The following is a 15,037-nucleotide window of genomic DNA, read 5'->3' as shown; positions in this document are numbered from 1 at the left end:
GTCCATAGAGAAACTGAATTTTATTACTTTAAAATTCAATGTGGTTCCAGCCACGCATAGCTATATAGATATTATATAGTCAAAGATAACTTACTGAAGCTTGTTCACAGAACGAAGCTTTCCCTGATATCTGCCCCTCCCCCATCCCCTCCCTCCCATATCCTTGAAACCTTATCCCAAATGTTCTTCAGGATTTAAATAACAACATTTAAAAGACACTTAACACCACAATAGGGAATTTGCTGGCATGACCCGAACAATACGGTTAGTCCAAATGCTGTATTCAAACTGTATGGGCCCGTTGAAAAAATAGATATAACCTATAAGAAAAAGACAGGAAAAAAAATTAAATTTGAAAACAGTAAGGGTTTACTCCAGCTACTCTTAAAAAGTCCATTTTGCCAGATCCCACTTTTTAAAAAATATGCCAACATTTACATATTTTACTTATCTTTATAAAACCTACTAACCCTTTACTATATTGCTTATAGTTTGAGAAGGAAAGGTCTAAAGTTTCCCAGCTCTCCTAAATTATCATCTCAAATTAGTTGTCTTTTCATGAGTTCTCGTTTTGATGCCTGAAGTATTGATATTAGCTATTTGTTGTAAGTTAGGGGTTATACCCCTTTTCATAATTAAAGTAAAAATCATTATACAGTTATGATAGCCATTGATCTTCATATATAAAGTACTCCCCACTCTACTCCTGATTTGAATTATGGCAATACTCCTGCATCTTGGCATCTTTAGGCATGGTTTAAGACAGTGTTTAAGGTTTGGCATCCTTTATTCCTAGGATTAGCAATCATTAAGTAAAATTCTCATTTATTCTAAGCATGATATTTTTTGCTTGCTGTCTGTGGAAGTAGTCACAGGGGAATAACTAATTCCTCAATGACAACATTTATGAGCACAACATTTATGAGCAAAACTTTTATAAGGGAATGATTTTTAGGGACTATAGAAGCCCTCCATTATGACCAGTGCAATGGAATTAGTTACCATTTTTCTCATAGACAGCATCTACATTATCACCAATTCCTGGGAAGTCCTCTTCTACTGGTCTGGGGTAGTCTTTATCCATCATATGGTTAGTATCATCATAGCTATTTAATAAGGAAAAAAAACCCTCTTAAGTAGGTTGCATTTCTTAGAAAGTACTTAGAAATAATACAATCCATACAATGGTATCTTTCAAAATTGACAAGTTTAAAAATTTTTAAAACATCTAGTAGATTTTAAAAATAAGGAATTACAATACTGAGTGTATAGTGGATGTTTGGTGAGTATTTTTTGACTTGCTTAAAGGCCATCTTTGTAAGGACAGTTACAGCTTATTTCCATTTCACAAATTGCATAAAAGTAGATTATTAGAAAAGTGTTCTTAGGGTGAAATTAACATATGTTAATGAATTGAATAATTTTCTATTGTGTCAAAGAGATGGTTTTAACATCCATGTGTAAAAAAAGATGGTTTATCATAGTTGAGCTACAACCAATGGCTTAGAAAGAAGAGTGGTGAGAATTATATGAATATATGTGTATTTTCAAGAGGACTTGAAACTTGAAAATCTCTGTCTGAGAGGCTGCATGCAAGAGCTGACACGGAACAGAAATTAATATGACAGTCCAACATTTTAAAGAATGCATGAGATAATAACTTAAAGTAGTGAGAGATGGACAAGACTCACTTTGACTCTATGACACAAGATAATGGGTCTGTAAATATGGCGGCCATACCTCCAGACCTGGTTTCCTGAGAAGAAGAGTGTCTTTCCTGTGTCCTCGAAGTGAACAGCTGCACTTATCTTTTTAACCTCTTTGGGAAATCCTAGTTCAGATATTTTTTTGGGATAACCTTCCAGAATGTCATAGCCATTAAGAGCCCAAAATTTTCTGCCTAGAATAAGTGAAAGAATGGTCTTATTATCCAAGGGAATCTATTAGGATTCAGATAGATAGACATTTATTTTAACAAAGAAAGACTCATCTTATACATTTAAAAATAAATAAGTCAGTATTTGTGGTCCACAATTATTTAGAAGTAAATTAGTCAGCTTTGGTGGTCACCATATTTGTGAAACATAGAAATATGAGCATTCTTCACACAAAAATAAGTTTTAAGATTCTAATTTCCTAATTATGAGTATAGCCAACCAAATATAATAATTAATTTGGCAACTTATTTCCTCTGAATATTAACTTTAAAACTGGGTGAAAAATACGTTAAGATTTCTGCATGAATAAGAAGCATGGTAGGAGTAGTAAATTAGACTGAAAAGTCAAATTTTATAGGAGATAAAAAGTTATTTCCACCTCTAAAAAATAACTTTATTATAGCATTAATTATATTAGTCAAACAATATAAACAATGTCAGTAGAATGCTATATAACCACTATAAATTATGATCATGATGGTGGAGTGACAATTTGGAAAATTTTTTATGATTTTTATGTCAAGGAAACAAGTAGAATTTTTAAATGTAAATTCTAGAATATAAATATTTAAATATGTATATTACATAGAGTGAAGAACTAGAAAAGAAAGTGAGAAAATAGACTTTTCAGGGGGGAAATTACGGCTAACATTTTTTCAATTTTTCAAAATGTACATTGTTATAATGCTTGCTCAGTAAATAATTTTTAAAAGGAAATAGAAAAAACTGACATGATGGTTGTGAAACAAAAGTGGGTATTCATCATATATATTTATTATAGTGTATATATATGTAAATATGTATATGTGTATATATATGTATCCTTATATACTTATCATAATAATGTAGACTTTCCATTTGTCAAATCTGAGGATACCTGGTAAAAAGATTTCAGGTGCTTTCTCTTTTCCATTTTGTTATACTTGATTCTTAATTTAGATATATTTTCAGGAGTGATCATTTCACTAAGTCTTTGTTATCATCAAGTTTATCACTGCCTATACGGGAGGCCTAGCTAGTGAAAAGCTTACCTCTAAAGATGAAGATAAGGTCATGAGAGGGATGTTCATATGCAGCATCAATACGGTTGGGAAGTTCTGGCCAAAATGATTTTGTTAGAAACAGTTCCGCGTCAACCTGCTGAGGATGCAGGCGCCAGAAAAATCTAACACAAAAATAAAAATACAGTTTCCTGTCACTTTGTAAATGCACTTTTTCTACCCTGCTAGACACCTGTCTCTATATCAATGCAGACAAGTTACACACATTCTCTATCACCTGTGAAGGAGAAAAGCATTTCCCTTTAAGTGCCAGTTATCCAAGCTGTTGCTATCCTAACTCTAGCTTGAACTACTAAAATTTGAAGTCTCACAGAGCCCTTGTGAAGGCTCTAAGTCCTTTGTGGATTGGGACCATGCTTTGCTCAAGTTTGCAGATCTTGCAAGCACTGTGTAGGGCTCTGGAAAGAAAACATGAGTTACATGAACTACATCGGCCAAGGTCTCATGGCCTGGGGAACCTGAATGAGAAAATACCTGGAGTATAGTACAGTGTCACTAGAGCTATAATAGAGGATGTAGAAATGCTAGTTGATCACAGGTGAGAGAACAATTAACTGATGAATGAATAAATAAACAAATAAACATTCATAGGCAGATTACAATTAAAAATTAATATTTCATTTTTCATTGCCTACAGGTTTAGGTTGTAAAGCACTCCCTCTCTCATATTCCAACATGTGTACCTGTTGCAAAGTCTTTCACACCAAAAGGAATTCATGGAGCCATTACGAGTAACAGTTTACTAATATGGTAATTAATTCCAATATTTGTGTTTTTAAATAAATAACTTGGACTTATATTTTTACTTGACTACCTTTATAAAGAAGAGTACACCAAAGATATTAAAAAGTCTATACAATGCCAAGGTTATTTATTGAAAAATAAACATTTACCTATTAGCTGTTTCATCTGAAATAGGTAAATACACTGCTCAAAGTTCTATTATGTTCACTGTTCACTTCACCGTTGGAAGTCTGACTGGATGTCTTGGCATTTTGCAGACACGGCTTCACAGATGTTTGTTAATGGCAGATTTTATCAAATAATGTCAAGAATACCTGTCTTTAAAGATGATTGTTTCTCCTCGGAGACTGGTAATGGCATCAAGGGATAAGGAGGGATCACATTTGTCCGGTGTTTTGGGGTGTTTAGGGTTAGGGTCTTCATCACCTGGACCTGAAATCATCAATAAATGAAAGAAATTGCCGAGGAGAACCTTACTGATTACCTGGTCCTGCTAATGGAGAGTAGAAGAGGGGTCCCTCTAGGGAGGGCAGTACTAGTAAATCCTGTTCCTCCTACATAATAGACAAATTCCATGTTATCTTCCTTCCTTCCCCCAGGGTTACCAAGGTCTTGCAGATGGGACGTCCCCTTCTGCTTTCATCCTTCGAGACCCCTTGAGATTCATTTGAAATACAAGTTTAGGTTTCTGGAGGATGATGATAGAAATGGGGGCGGGGGGAGACTGAGGAAATTTTCCCCATGCTTTGCACAACCTATTGACAGACTGCTCTTAAGAAACACATTCTTCTTGAAACCATTTCTGATGGCCCATCGTCCCTTTGGAAGCCCTTATCTTGGTTCTTTCTCTTGTCTGTTTTCCCAGCTGTCAACATCAGCTGCTGTTGCTTCACCAGTTTCCCACCATGCAGCTGCCTCTCAGGGAAAGCCAGGCCTTCAGCAGCAAAAACATGACTTGCCACATGTTTGTAAATTTCCCAGCTCACATGAGTGCAAAAGAGGTGCAGTATACAATAACTATTCTAAACTGCTTTTTCTCTACTTAGTCCATATGAGTTCCATCATCAAGTCCCTTGGTCACAATATTGTAGAAAGAATAATTACAAAATACTTGCTCACACCTACACTAGCTGCTATAGTAGATTTAAATCCAGAGGGGAAAAAATGGGTTGGGTGGCATGAGCAAGTTTTCTGAGTTGTGTACTAGGAGTTTTATACTGATGACTGTGCACTATGGCTTTAACTCTATTTTTGGCAGCTAATTTGCTTGTTTGAGTTTAGGTTTAATTACTTTGTAAATATTATTGAAAATTTGGAAGGAAACAAGAGATTTTTACAATGGTCACTGTAGATGTTGATTAAAAACTACTACACGCCAATTGAATAATTCTACTGTGGCAAACCAGAGTGGTAGAAAGAATGCCCAGAATTTATAAAAGCTGGTTAAGATCTCCCTTTCACCCCCAGCTGTAGATATACTATTTAAACTGTACAGGGCTTAGCCCTGGCTGGTGTGGCTCAGTTGGTTGGAACATGGTCCCATTCACCAAAAGGTTATGAGTTAGATTCCTGGTCAGAGCACATATGTAGGTTCCGTAGGTTGTGGATTCAGTCCCTAGTTTGGGCACATATGGGTGGCAACTGATAGATGTCTCTCTCTCTCTCTCTGTCTCTCTCTCTCTCTCTCTCTCTCTCTCTCTCTCTCTCTCTCTCCCCCTCTCTCTTTCTCTCCTTTTCCCTTTTATCTAAAATTAATAAACATATCCTCAGGTGAGGATATAAAAATTATAAAACCTATAGGGCTTGGTGTCTTCATTGGTTAAATGGGAAATAAAATATTTTCCCTTCTTATGTCAGAGGTGTTTTGAGAGTATCAAATGTACCTTGCAATGTATAAAATACGAATATAAAGAGTTATGAAAACTTTGGAGAATGGAATATTTTCTACTTGAGCAGGTAGTTCTATTTGGAAAGAATAAGTGGGCATGTTTTCCCAGGTTTTAATAACAAGGCCACAATGGCAAAAGTGGTAGTGGAAAATTCACTGATAATTTAGAAAATAAATGTATAAATCTATTTTGCTTTTAAGCTGATAAATTAAGAATTAAGCCCTAGCTAGTTTGGCTCAGTGGGCAGAGTGGTGGCCTGCGACTGAAGGGTCCCTGGTTCAATTCTGGTCAAGGGCACATGCCTGGGTTGTGGGCTCGATCCTCAGTAGGGGGCTTTCAGGAGGCAGCCAATCAATGATTCTCTCTCATCATTGATGTTTCTATCTCTCTTTCTCTCCCCCTTTCTCTCTGAAATCAATAAAAATATATTTTTTAAAGAAGAGTTACCATAGAGAGACTGGATCCCTTGCATATCGTCATCAGGAAGCATGAAGTGGCTTTTGCCAGTGTAGGTATAGACAGGAAACATGAGTGCCCCTGGGTCCTTGGAGTGGTCGAGACCTAAGGAGTGGCCAAACTCATGGGCAGCAACAAGAAACAAGTTGTAGCCTGTAAGAAAATAAGGAAACAATGAGAAGACAAGGTCCTCCAATGACCAGTTAATGGAAGAAATGTTATTTTCCTCATCTATTTTGCATGTCATTATTCCCCTCTGCTATTTTACTCACTTTTTAAACTTAACATTCAGTTGCTTGAAGGAAGAATCAAGAATTGGTTTAATCTTTATAAGTAATTTAGTGCTCTCATTATAGTTGCCTACATAATTAGAATGTCAAAAGATTGCTCTCAAATAATTGGTAATAATAAGAATTTACTATCAATCCTGACTTGTTCTCGGTTTTCTCGGGTCAGGTGAGGAGAGTGAACAGTGATGATCTTAAATGAGGAGTCATGGGAGTCACATGGGGGTTCAAACTGGGTGGAGGCAAAGGTAGGTTTACAGTTGTGAGTATGTGAAACACTGCGTTTATTTTTGTATTATTATTTATTAATTATTGTTTTATTTTTCCATACAAACAACTGTAAACTTACTTTTGCCCCACCTTGTATATAGGATCATTTAAACACTAGGCAGTGTCCTAGCTGGTTTGGCTCAATGGATAGAGCGTCGGCCTGCGGACTGAAGGGTCCCAGGTTCAATTCTGGCCAAAGGCACATATCTGGGTTGCAGGCTTGATCCTCAGTAGGGGGTGTGCAGGAGGCAGCCAATCAATGATTCTCTTTCATCATTGATGTTTCTATCTCTCTCTTCCTCTCTAAAATCAATAAAATATATTTTTTAAAAAAAAAGAGAGAAAAAAAATAAACACTAGGTAGCATCCAAAAGAATGATCACCAGGTATCAAGTGTACACTAAAGAGGGTCTAAGAATATACTTGTGAACAAATTTCAAACAAACGATCCTTTTCAGAATATCTGTAGACCCTAGAGTTTAAAGAAACAGAAATTCTGAAAATGATTGGCCAACTTCCCTCTACTTTAAAAGACTACTATGATTCTGTATTTACATTATTTTCTTTAAGTCATTCTTTCCACCAGTTTTTGAGCCTCCTATTACTGGTGTTTTAAATTGGAAAAAGAGAAAAAGTTTAAAAGAAAAAGAACACATGAAAACTGGAGCCAGTGGTTTCAGTTTGACCTTAAATACCATTTGCTACCATAGCCTATGCATGAAGAAAATGTGTAATTAACTCAGTAAATGTTGCAGACCAGAAGAGCAAGCAAAGTTCACATAATCTAAATGACAGTAATTTGTCATTAAAATGACTAATAATGGATGCTATTCTTGGCCTTTAGCTGAAAAGTTAATCCTGGTTTACTTGTGGATTTACCAGGATTAATTAAATATTTTAAACCCAGAATTTATTCAGAAACCTAAAACTGAGGCTTATTGTGACTCTATCTTAAAAATACTAAATACTATTTTTTTCTTCCTAAAACCATTCTTATTTGTGGAACATTCTGAACATTCTCACCTTTCTTTCCAAAGGCAGATTGGAGGCACTGGAGTTGAGACATTAATCATTCAAGACCCAGTTTTACTCTTTGAAAAGATATTTCTTTGAATTTAAATGAATAATAAAAATTAGCTACCTATGAAGATTACCTTTAGTTGTCACAACTAAGGGTCAATACAGCTTCAAAGTTAAGACCTAGTTGTAACAATCTTTTTTTTTTTAATGTTTCTTTCTGAAATAAACATTTCCAATTCTCTTGAGCTTTGAAGATTCAACTACTGACTGAATTTATTCAACGCTAAGTTTAATTTTTCTCTGTTAAATACAACTTTCATCTGGTCTGTTTCATGCTATTTGCAGTAAGAACTTTCTTGGTTTGCTAATGGTATTTATAAAATCAATGATATAGACAAGCCTGAAATAGTAACTCTTATAACAGGGAACAGAAATTTGACTGGACTTGTGCCATTAATATTTCTACTAGGGTGGGGGGTGGGGCAGGGGGGAAAGAAATTATTTCAACTCACATCCAATTCATCTATGACCAACATATCCAGCTCTAATAGTTGTTAGATGTATATTTGCAATAAACTGTATTTCTAACAGACCAAAAGGTAATCCACAGTAAAAACACCTTGGTTGACAGAAAGACATTTTGGGTCCTATTTCAAAGTTAGCTAGTATCCCTCAAACCACTAAACTAAGTAGATTTTGCTCATTTTTTACTATTCACATTGGTTAAATAGAAATGTCATAGAAATGTCATTTGTGGAAACTAATACGATAAGCTTTTATACTTCTTTGGAAAATCAAATACCAAATATAATTCATAGCTTGTGTGTATAATGTATATACTTTATACTAGTACCTTCTTATCAATGGGCCCACTGTCTAATCTAATCTAGTAATAAGAAGTATTACCTTTGGAACTACTTGTCCAAGTTTCATCATCATCAAAATGGGCATCTCCTCCGTAATTTGGCCCAGGAGGAAAAGCATGTGCCAGCAGGCCAGAGGGGCCATCAAAAGGGTAGAAGTCGCCATGTTCTGCACAAAAGCAAAAGTTCAGAATCTAATTATACCCAGTAGTGCCTAACACAGGAGCTTAGTGAATTTTTGTTGAATTTTGTAAAAAGCAATGAATGACTTCAAGAAGAAATTAAAAACTAAGAGCCAATTAAGGAGCAGAATATACAAATATTTCAAAAATGATTCTGTACCATTACCTTTAGTTCCAAAAGAGATCATGATATCAGCAGTGCCATTGTGAAGTCTGGTAAAATTCAGGGGTGTCACATCAGACCAAACTTTGAAAGCTTTTTTGAATGCCTTTTCCACTTCAGAATGAGTCATATCAGGGGTATAATTCACAATTCTATTCAACAGAAAACGTTTCAATTAAATTTTTAGAAGGTGAAATCTATTTTAGATTATATTTTCTTGGAATATAGCTTTTCAACTCAAAATGTAATGATTCTCTAAAAGTTCTTTAATAAGTTTTAAAGAACTTATTAATTATGATGTCATACAAAGATTAAAAATGAAGCATTCAATCAGACATTATGAGTATCTCCAAATATCTGACCTTTTGGCATTTTAAATTTAAAGTATTCAGATGTTTAATAAAACTTATATTGCATGCTAAAAGTTTTCAATTGTATTGCTATAACCTAAATAGATGAAATAGTTCTATAAAGTTCGTAGAATGAATAGAGCTCTCTCTGTTTAGTATTGTTATAATAAATATGCTTGATGCACTATATTTTCAAATTTTATTAAACTTATTTTATTTCTATTTTGATTCATCTCTAAAAGAAATACTTTGAAATTCCCAATAAAAATTAATGCTGGCTACAATAACATTAATTGATGTTATGAGACATTTTCATCAACAATATTAAAGTTATTCCTGGACTTACTTAACTTCCAGTTAAATATCTAAAAAAAAAAAAAAAAAAAATGGGACCATACATGTTCTGTCATCTGTAGCTTATGCTGAAAATTAGACATTTACTACTATGAGAAAACTAACAAAAATTAAAGAGAGATAGCCTATGATTTACCTGTAGGTTAAGTTCATTTTGGACCATTTGAGAGTTCTAGGGAAAACATTGTATTCACCCACATCAGGAACCCCACATCTTGGTTTTTTCATGATGTCTAAGGTCTTATCGTCAAGTTTGCCAGTCACCTCTAAGCCAAAAAAAGACTGCATTTCTCGAAGCCTGTCCACCATGGAGCTTGCTGCAGTCTTCTTCAGGATGCCGGCGGGATTTAGGGGATGGTAGTATGATCTGAGATAGTGCTGGAAAAGAGACCAAAATACCCTGCTTTTAAAAGAGAAGGGCATTTATGATATATTTCACACCATTGGGACTGGCAAGATACTCTACCTCTGCAAATTGGAAGTCTTCCTCAGACCGATCCTCATCATCCTCATCGTTGGGAAGGGGCAGGGACCAACAAGGAGTCCAGCTCAAGAAGAGGAAGGCAGCCAGGACACCTGAGTGCATCTTGAATGGCTGTGCCTGCAGGCTGCTGTCTTTCCATAGACCAGCACCTTTACTTTTATAGGCCTACAATGGTGAGTCATCATTTATGGACAAGTTTCAACTTCCTAGTCCATTGAAGGTAAACATGCTTACATGGCAACTTTTTTTTTTTTCCCTAAGAAGTGTGGTTTGTGGTAGAACTTGAGGGAAATATAAAATGAGGGCATCTCTCATTTCAGCAGGGTCTCAAAAAACCATCTGGTCAAATTAACGGCCTCAGCATATTTCCGGATACTGTGGGAAGAAACAGAGAATAGTAAATTTTTTACTTTGTTTGGCAAAAATGTTTTTCTCTCTCTGGAAAGCAGCCACTTTTACTTTTTCAGATAAGACTATCAAGATAGTGCACTTCCAGAAAAGAAGAAACCTGTCCTACTTCCAGAATGTTTATATTCTGGTGAATTCTCAACTTTATTTTCTCTAAAGCAACTACTTTGGAAATATTATGTCTATTATATAATATTTCCAAATGAGGGTCATGGAATTGGACCAGAAGCAAGCATGGAGACTTGGATGTGTTATAGCACATCTACAGAACTGAGTGCTGTGAATGGAATTTTAAAGCACAGTGTGACTTCTCAATGAACATGGGTTCCTGCATGAGTTCCTCACAGGTCCAGGCAGAGGTAGAAGGATATCCTATATAATAAAAATTGACTGAACAGTGGAACGACTGTGTGCTATGACATGCACTGACCACCAGGGGGCAGATGCTTAGCACAGGAGCTGCCCCCTGGTGATCAGTGTGCTCCCACAGGGGAGAAGCCATGGCAGGAGTCCCTCCCGCATCCACGCTAAGGACTGTGAGAGGGCACAGGCTGGGCCAAGGGACCCCCCCCCCCCCCCCCAGTGCACGAATGTTGTGCACCAGGCTTCTAGTATTGAAATAAAATATATTGGGATGCAATATAATTGCTAATACATATTGAGGGATTACTACATGATAGACTTAAAAGGTATTGTTTTACTTAGTCCTTACAATAGCCTTATGAAGTAGGTGCTATTGAAAAGCCTGTTTTCACTTTACATCTGAATAATCTGAGACATGGAGAAGTTAAATACTTGTTTCAGGCAATATGGTTAACAAATGGTACTACTAGCATATGAATCCAGGCCAGTAGACTCAAGACTTTTTCTTAACCACCATCTAATATGGCATCTACTCCATCCATTCTCAGATATTTTCTTCTTTTTTTTAAACTCCCACCTGAGGATATTTTTCTTTTCCATTGATTTCTAGAGAGAGTGGAAGGGAGGGAGGAGGAGGATAAAGAGAGAGAGAGAAACAGCAATGTGAGAGAGACACATCAATTGGTTGCCTCCTGCACCTGCTCCTACCAGGAGGTGACCAATCAATGTGTCTGCGATGGGGAATCTGCAACCGAGGTATGTGCCTTGACTAGGAATCCAACCTGTGACCCTTCAATCCATATGCCAATGCTTTAACCACAGAGCCAAACCGACCAGGACCCAGATATTTTCTTAAAAACTGAGCTGCTTGGTTTCCACACTTCTTAGACTACCCAAGAAAATTAGAGCTCTGGGTAAACACATGGCCAGTTTCAAGTTCCTCATTTTTTTTTAATTTTTATTTTGAATAATAGAAAGACTTCTGGTAAAAATAAATAAATAAATAAATAAATCAGGAAAATAGTTCTCTAGGGGCCTCTAGTCTATTATTCCTTTCAGAACGTCACATATCTAATACCATGAAATCAGAATGCCATTTTGGTCCCTCATAGATGTAAATGAATACAGCTTTATGGGCCACCATCTTCAGATTTATTGAATAATTGAAAATACAAGTTAATTTCAACAATTGAGAGACAGAGATAAGCTCAGATCAGGGACATATTAAGACAAAGACAAGAAGCATGAATATCTCTTTAGGGTCAGTAGGAAAGGGGTACTCCAACATGTGGGTAAAATACTATAATTTAGATTAGTCAGTACCTTAGAGAAAACCAGAAAAACCTATAAAATATAAACAATTGCATGTGGGATTGAAAGTGGGAGTTGAGGGACATTTATTATGCTTTTATCCAAGATAGAGCCAAAGAGATACTTAGCAGTTTAAGATTAGATTGGGCCCATTCAGCAATGCTAAACAATGATTTGTTTTAAGCCTTCTCTGTGTAGGACATTTAATTTTCAGGTTAAGTGAAATTTATACAAAGTTTTGATTAATCTAGTAGGGTTATAGGAAATTAGTTAATCAAAAAGAATTTTTTTTTACCAATAAACATTCTTTCTTTTTATGTATTTATGTATTATTTAAAAAAATATTTATTGTTGTATTACAGATATCCCCTCTTTCCCCCTCCTCCCCCCATTGCCTTCCTCCACCCAGATCCTGCCCCACCCCAGGCCTGCACCACCCTATTGTCTGTGTCCATGGGTAGAGCTGCTATGTCTCCTGGAATTGCTAGAGTAGTCTTGTGTAGTAGGTGTCCTGTAGGGCCCAGTGGCTCAGCCTCCGCAGTCACCTGAGCTGGGCACTCTAGGTGTGCTCTAACGTGGGCTTTGTGTGCTGTCCTGTTGTAGTTGAGCCTTGACTGCTGTGTGTATTACTGGGAGGAATTGACCCCAGGCCAATTGGTTGTGAGGACCAGCTGCTACTATAGAGGAAGAGCTGCTGTGCAAGAGACACCCCTATGGAGCAGGACTTGCTTCAGTGGGGCTTTGGTGCTCACCAAGTCTGCCCCTTGAGTATGTTGCTCATGGATGTGGTAGAGTTGTAATCAGGTGTGGACTAAAGCTGTTCACCAGGTGCACTGGCTCTGGGGCCTCCTTGGAGGTGTAAAGTCAGCCACTGCCTGTGCCCTGCCTAGGGTGACCCAGCACGACCTACAGAGTGATCTGCAGATGGCTGCTACTTGTGTAGGGCTTAGAGGTGCCCAGGAGAGGCCAAGCTGTGAACCTTGGCAGCTGCTGCTAGTGCTGGGCCTGGGGCCACTTATCGAGAGATATGGGGCACACTGAGTCCAGCTGCTGCTTGTTTAAGAGCTTTCAGGAAAGTCTAAAGCCTGAGCCAGGACCGGCCATTCATATGAAAAAGACACTGCAAACAACTTGGGTGGGGCTATAAATTGGGTGGGGCATAATCTCAGGGAATCACCAGGGTGAGGTGAACAGTGTGGGCCAGGTTGATGGAGACTCAGATATAGTACCTGCCAGTCTATTTGCGGGGAGGTCCCAGCACTTCTGTATGGGAGAAAGCTGCCCCCAAGATCTTGCCCTGATGCCAGATAATTTATTTCCTCCCCTGAATCCTTTCAAGAATGAGATGGAGTAAGTCTGTCGGTGGGTCCTTTAAGAGAAACTGCCTAGAACTCCAGCAGCCTCCATGTCACTCAGCCACAATCCCCACTGTTTTTTACAGCCTGAAGTTACAGGGACTTCTCTTCCTGGTACTGGAGCCCTGAACTGGGGGCAGGGTGTGGAGCTGGGACCCCTTCCTCCTCACCAGATGCCTTCTCAGCCAAGATATCCCTCCTGATAAGAACCAGGCCACATGTGGGAGTTAAACCAGCCCCTTCTGTGCCTTTGGCCCTCCTACTAGTCTCAATGTGCTTTCTTCTTTAATTCTTTGGCTATATGACTTCCATTCAGCCAGATTTTAGGTGGTTCTGAATGATGGTTGTTCTGTATTTTAGTTGTAATTTTGATGTGGTTGTGGGAAGATGCGAGTACTGACATTTACCTAAGCTGCCATCTTGGTTCCTCCTCTATCTTTTTTAAAAAACATGTTTTTAGTTATTTCAGAGAGAGGAAGGGCGAGGGAGAGAGATAGAAACATGGATGAGAGAGAAAGATTGATCGGTTGCCTCCTGCGCACCTCCACTGGGTATCGAGCCCACAACCCAGGCATGTGTCTTGATCAGGAATCGAACTGGCAACCTCATGCTGTATGGGACAATGCTCAACCATTGAGCAACACTGGCTGGGCAATGTTCAAAATAGTTTACTGTCTCCTTAGATAATAAAAAAGAAGTCCTTGAAGAAGTTTAAAACAAGTAACATTTCATTTAATGTTTGAAAATGAGAGAAAAGAATCAAATGGGCTAACTGTACTTATAAATTTCCATATAGTTATAGAAATGTTACTACTTTAAACTAGATTTTTTTAGAGCCTTCTTATTTATTAAATCAATAAATATTGATTGGGCATTGAGTAGGTAGGATACCATGCTGGTCATCTAGAAAGATGAAATGAAGGATAAGATGAGAGCCTTTTTCTTAATCATACAACATTATCTCTACCCCCAAAGAAACATTTTTAAATATTTTTATTGATTTCAGAGAGGAATGGAGAGGAGAGAGAGATAGAAACATCAATGATGAGAGAGAATCATTGATCAGCTGCTTCTTGCACGCCCCCCACTGGGCATTGAGCCTACAACCTGGGCATGTGCCCTGACTGGGAATCAAACTGTGATCTCCTGGTTCATAGGTCAACGCTCAACCACTGAGCCATGCTGTCTGGGCCCCAAAGAAACATTTTTAATATGAAATGCAAATAAATAAATGTCACTATTTTTCAACTTAAAAAATAATGCTTATTATCAAACATCTTTGGCATCTATTAGGTTCTCATTTCATTTAACAACATAAACCATGCAAAAGAAAAACACAGAAAGGTTCATGAGAATATGCTGCTACACATTCTATCATTTTCTTAGTAAGGTAAATAAAAATTCCTGATTAAAGTAGAAATTGGTTCCTTAAGAAAAACATCAGACTGCTTGCCCCTAGGCTATTGTTCATGGAGGAGTAATTTTAAGCCGGTGATCAGGATGTGTCATCACATCAAAATGTGTTGGCAAACTGCTTGTG

At 37.3% G+C, this 15,037-nt stretch overlaps 1 protein-coding gene across 1 annotated transcript; it reads right to left on the bottom strand.

Annotated features, from left to right (window-relative positions):
* Positions 1-219: 219 nt before the first annotated feature.
* On the bottom strand, positions 220-10,174 carry MMP13 (matrix metallopeptidase 13; the record flags this gene model as incomplete). Its single annotated transcript, XM_080688500.1, has 10 exons — positions 10,043-10,174; positions 9,713-9,954; positions 8,876-9,024; positions 8,571-8,696; positions 6,079-6,240; positions 4,057-4,174; positions 2,969-3,102; positions 1,741-1,900; positions 1,003-1,106; positions 220-320 (listed from the first exon to the last, which is right to left on the bottom strand). The coding sequence occupies exons 1-10, from the start codon at positions 10,160-10,162 to the stop codon at positions 220-222; spliced, it is 1,416 nt and encodes a 471-aa protein (XP_080544626.1). The 5' UTR covers positions 10,163-10,174.
* Between the last annotated feature and the right edge of the window lie 4,863 nt (positions 10,175-15,037).

The sequence above is a fragment of the Plecotus auritus genome, assembly GCF_963455305.1.
Source record: "Plecotus auritus genome assembly, chromosome: 9".
NCBI classification, from domain to species: Eukaryota; Metazoa; Chordata; class Mammalia; order Chiroptera; family Vespertilionidae; genus Plecotus; species Plecotus auritus.
Note: the sequence above shows the minus strand (reverse complement) of the source record. Positions and strands in the feature narration are given on the sequence as shown.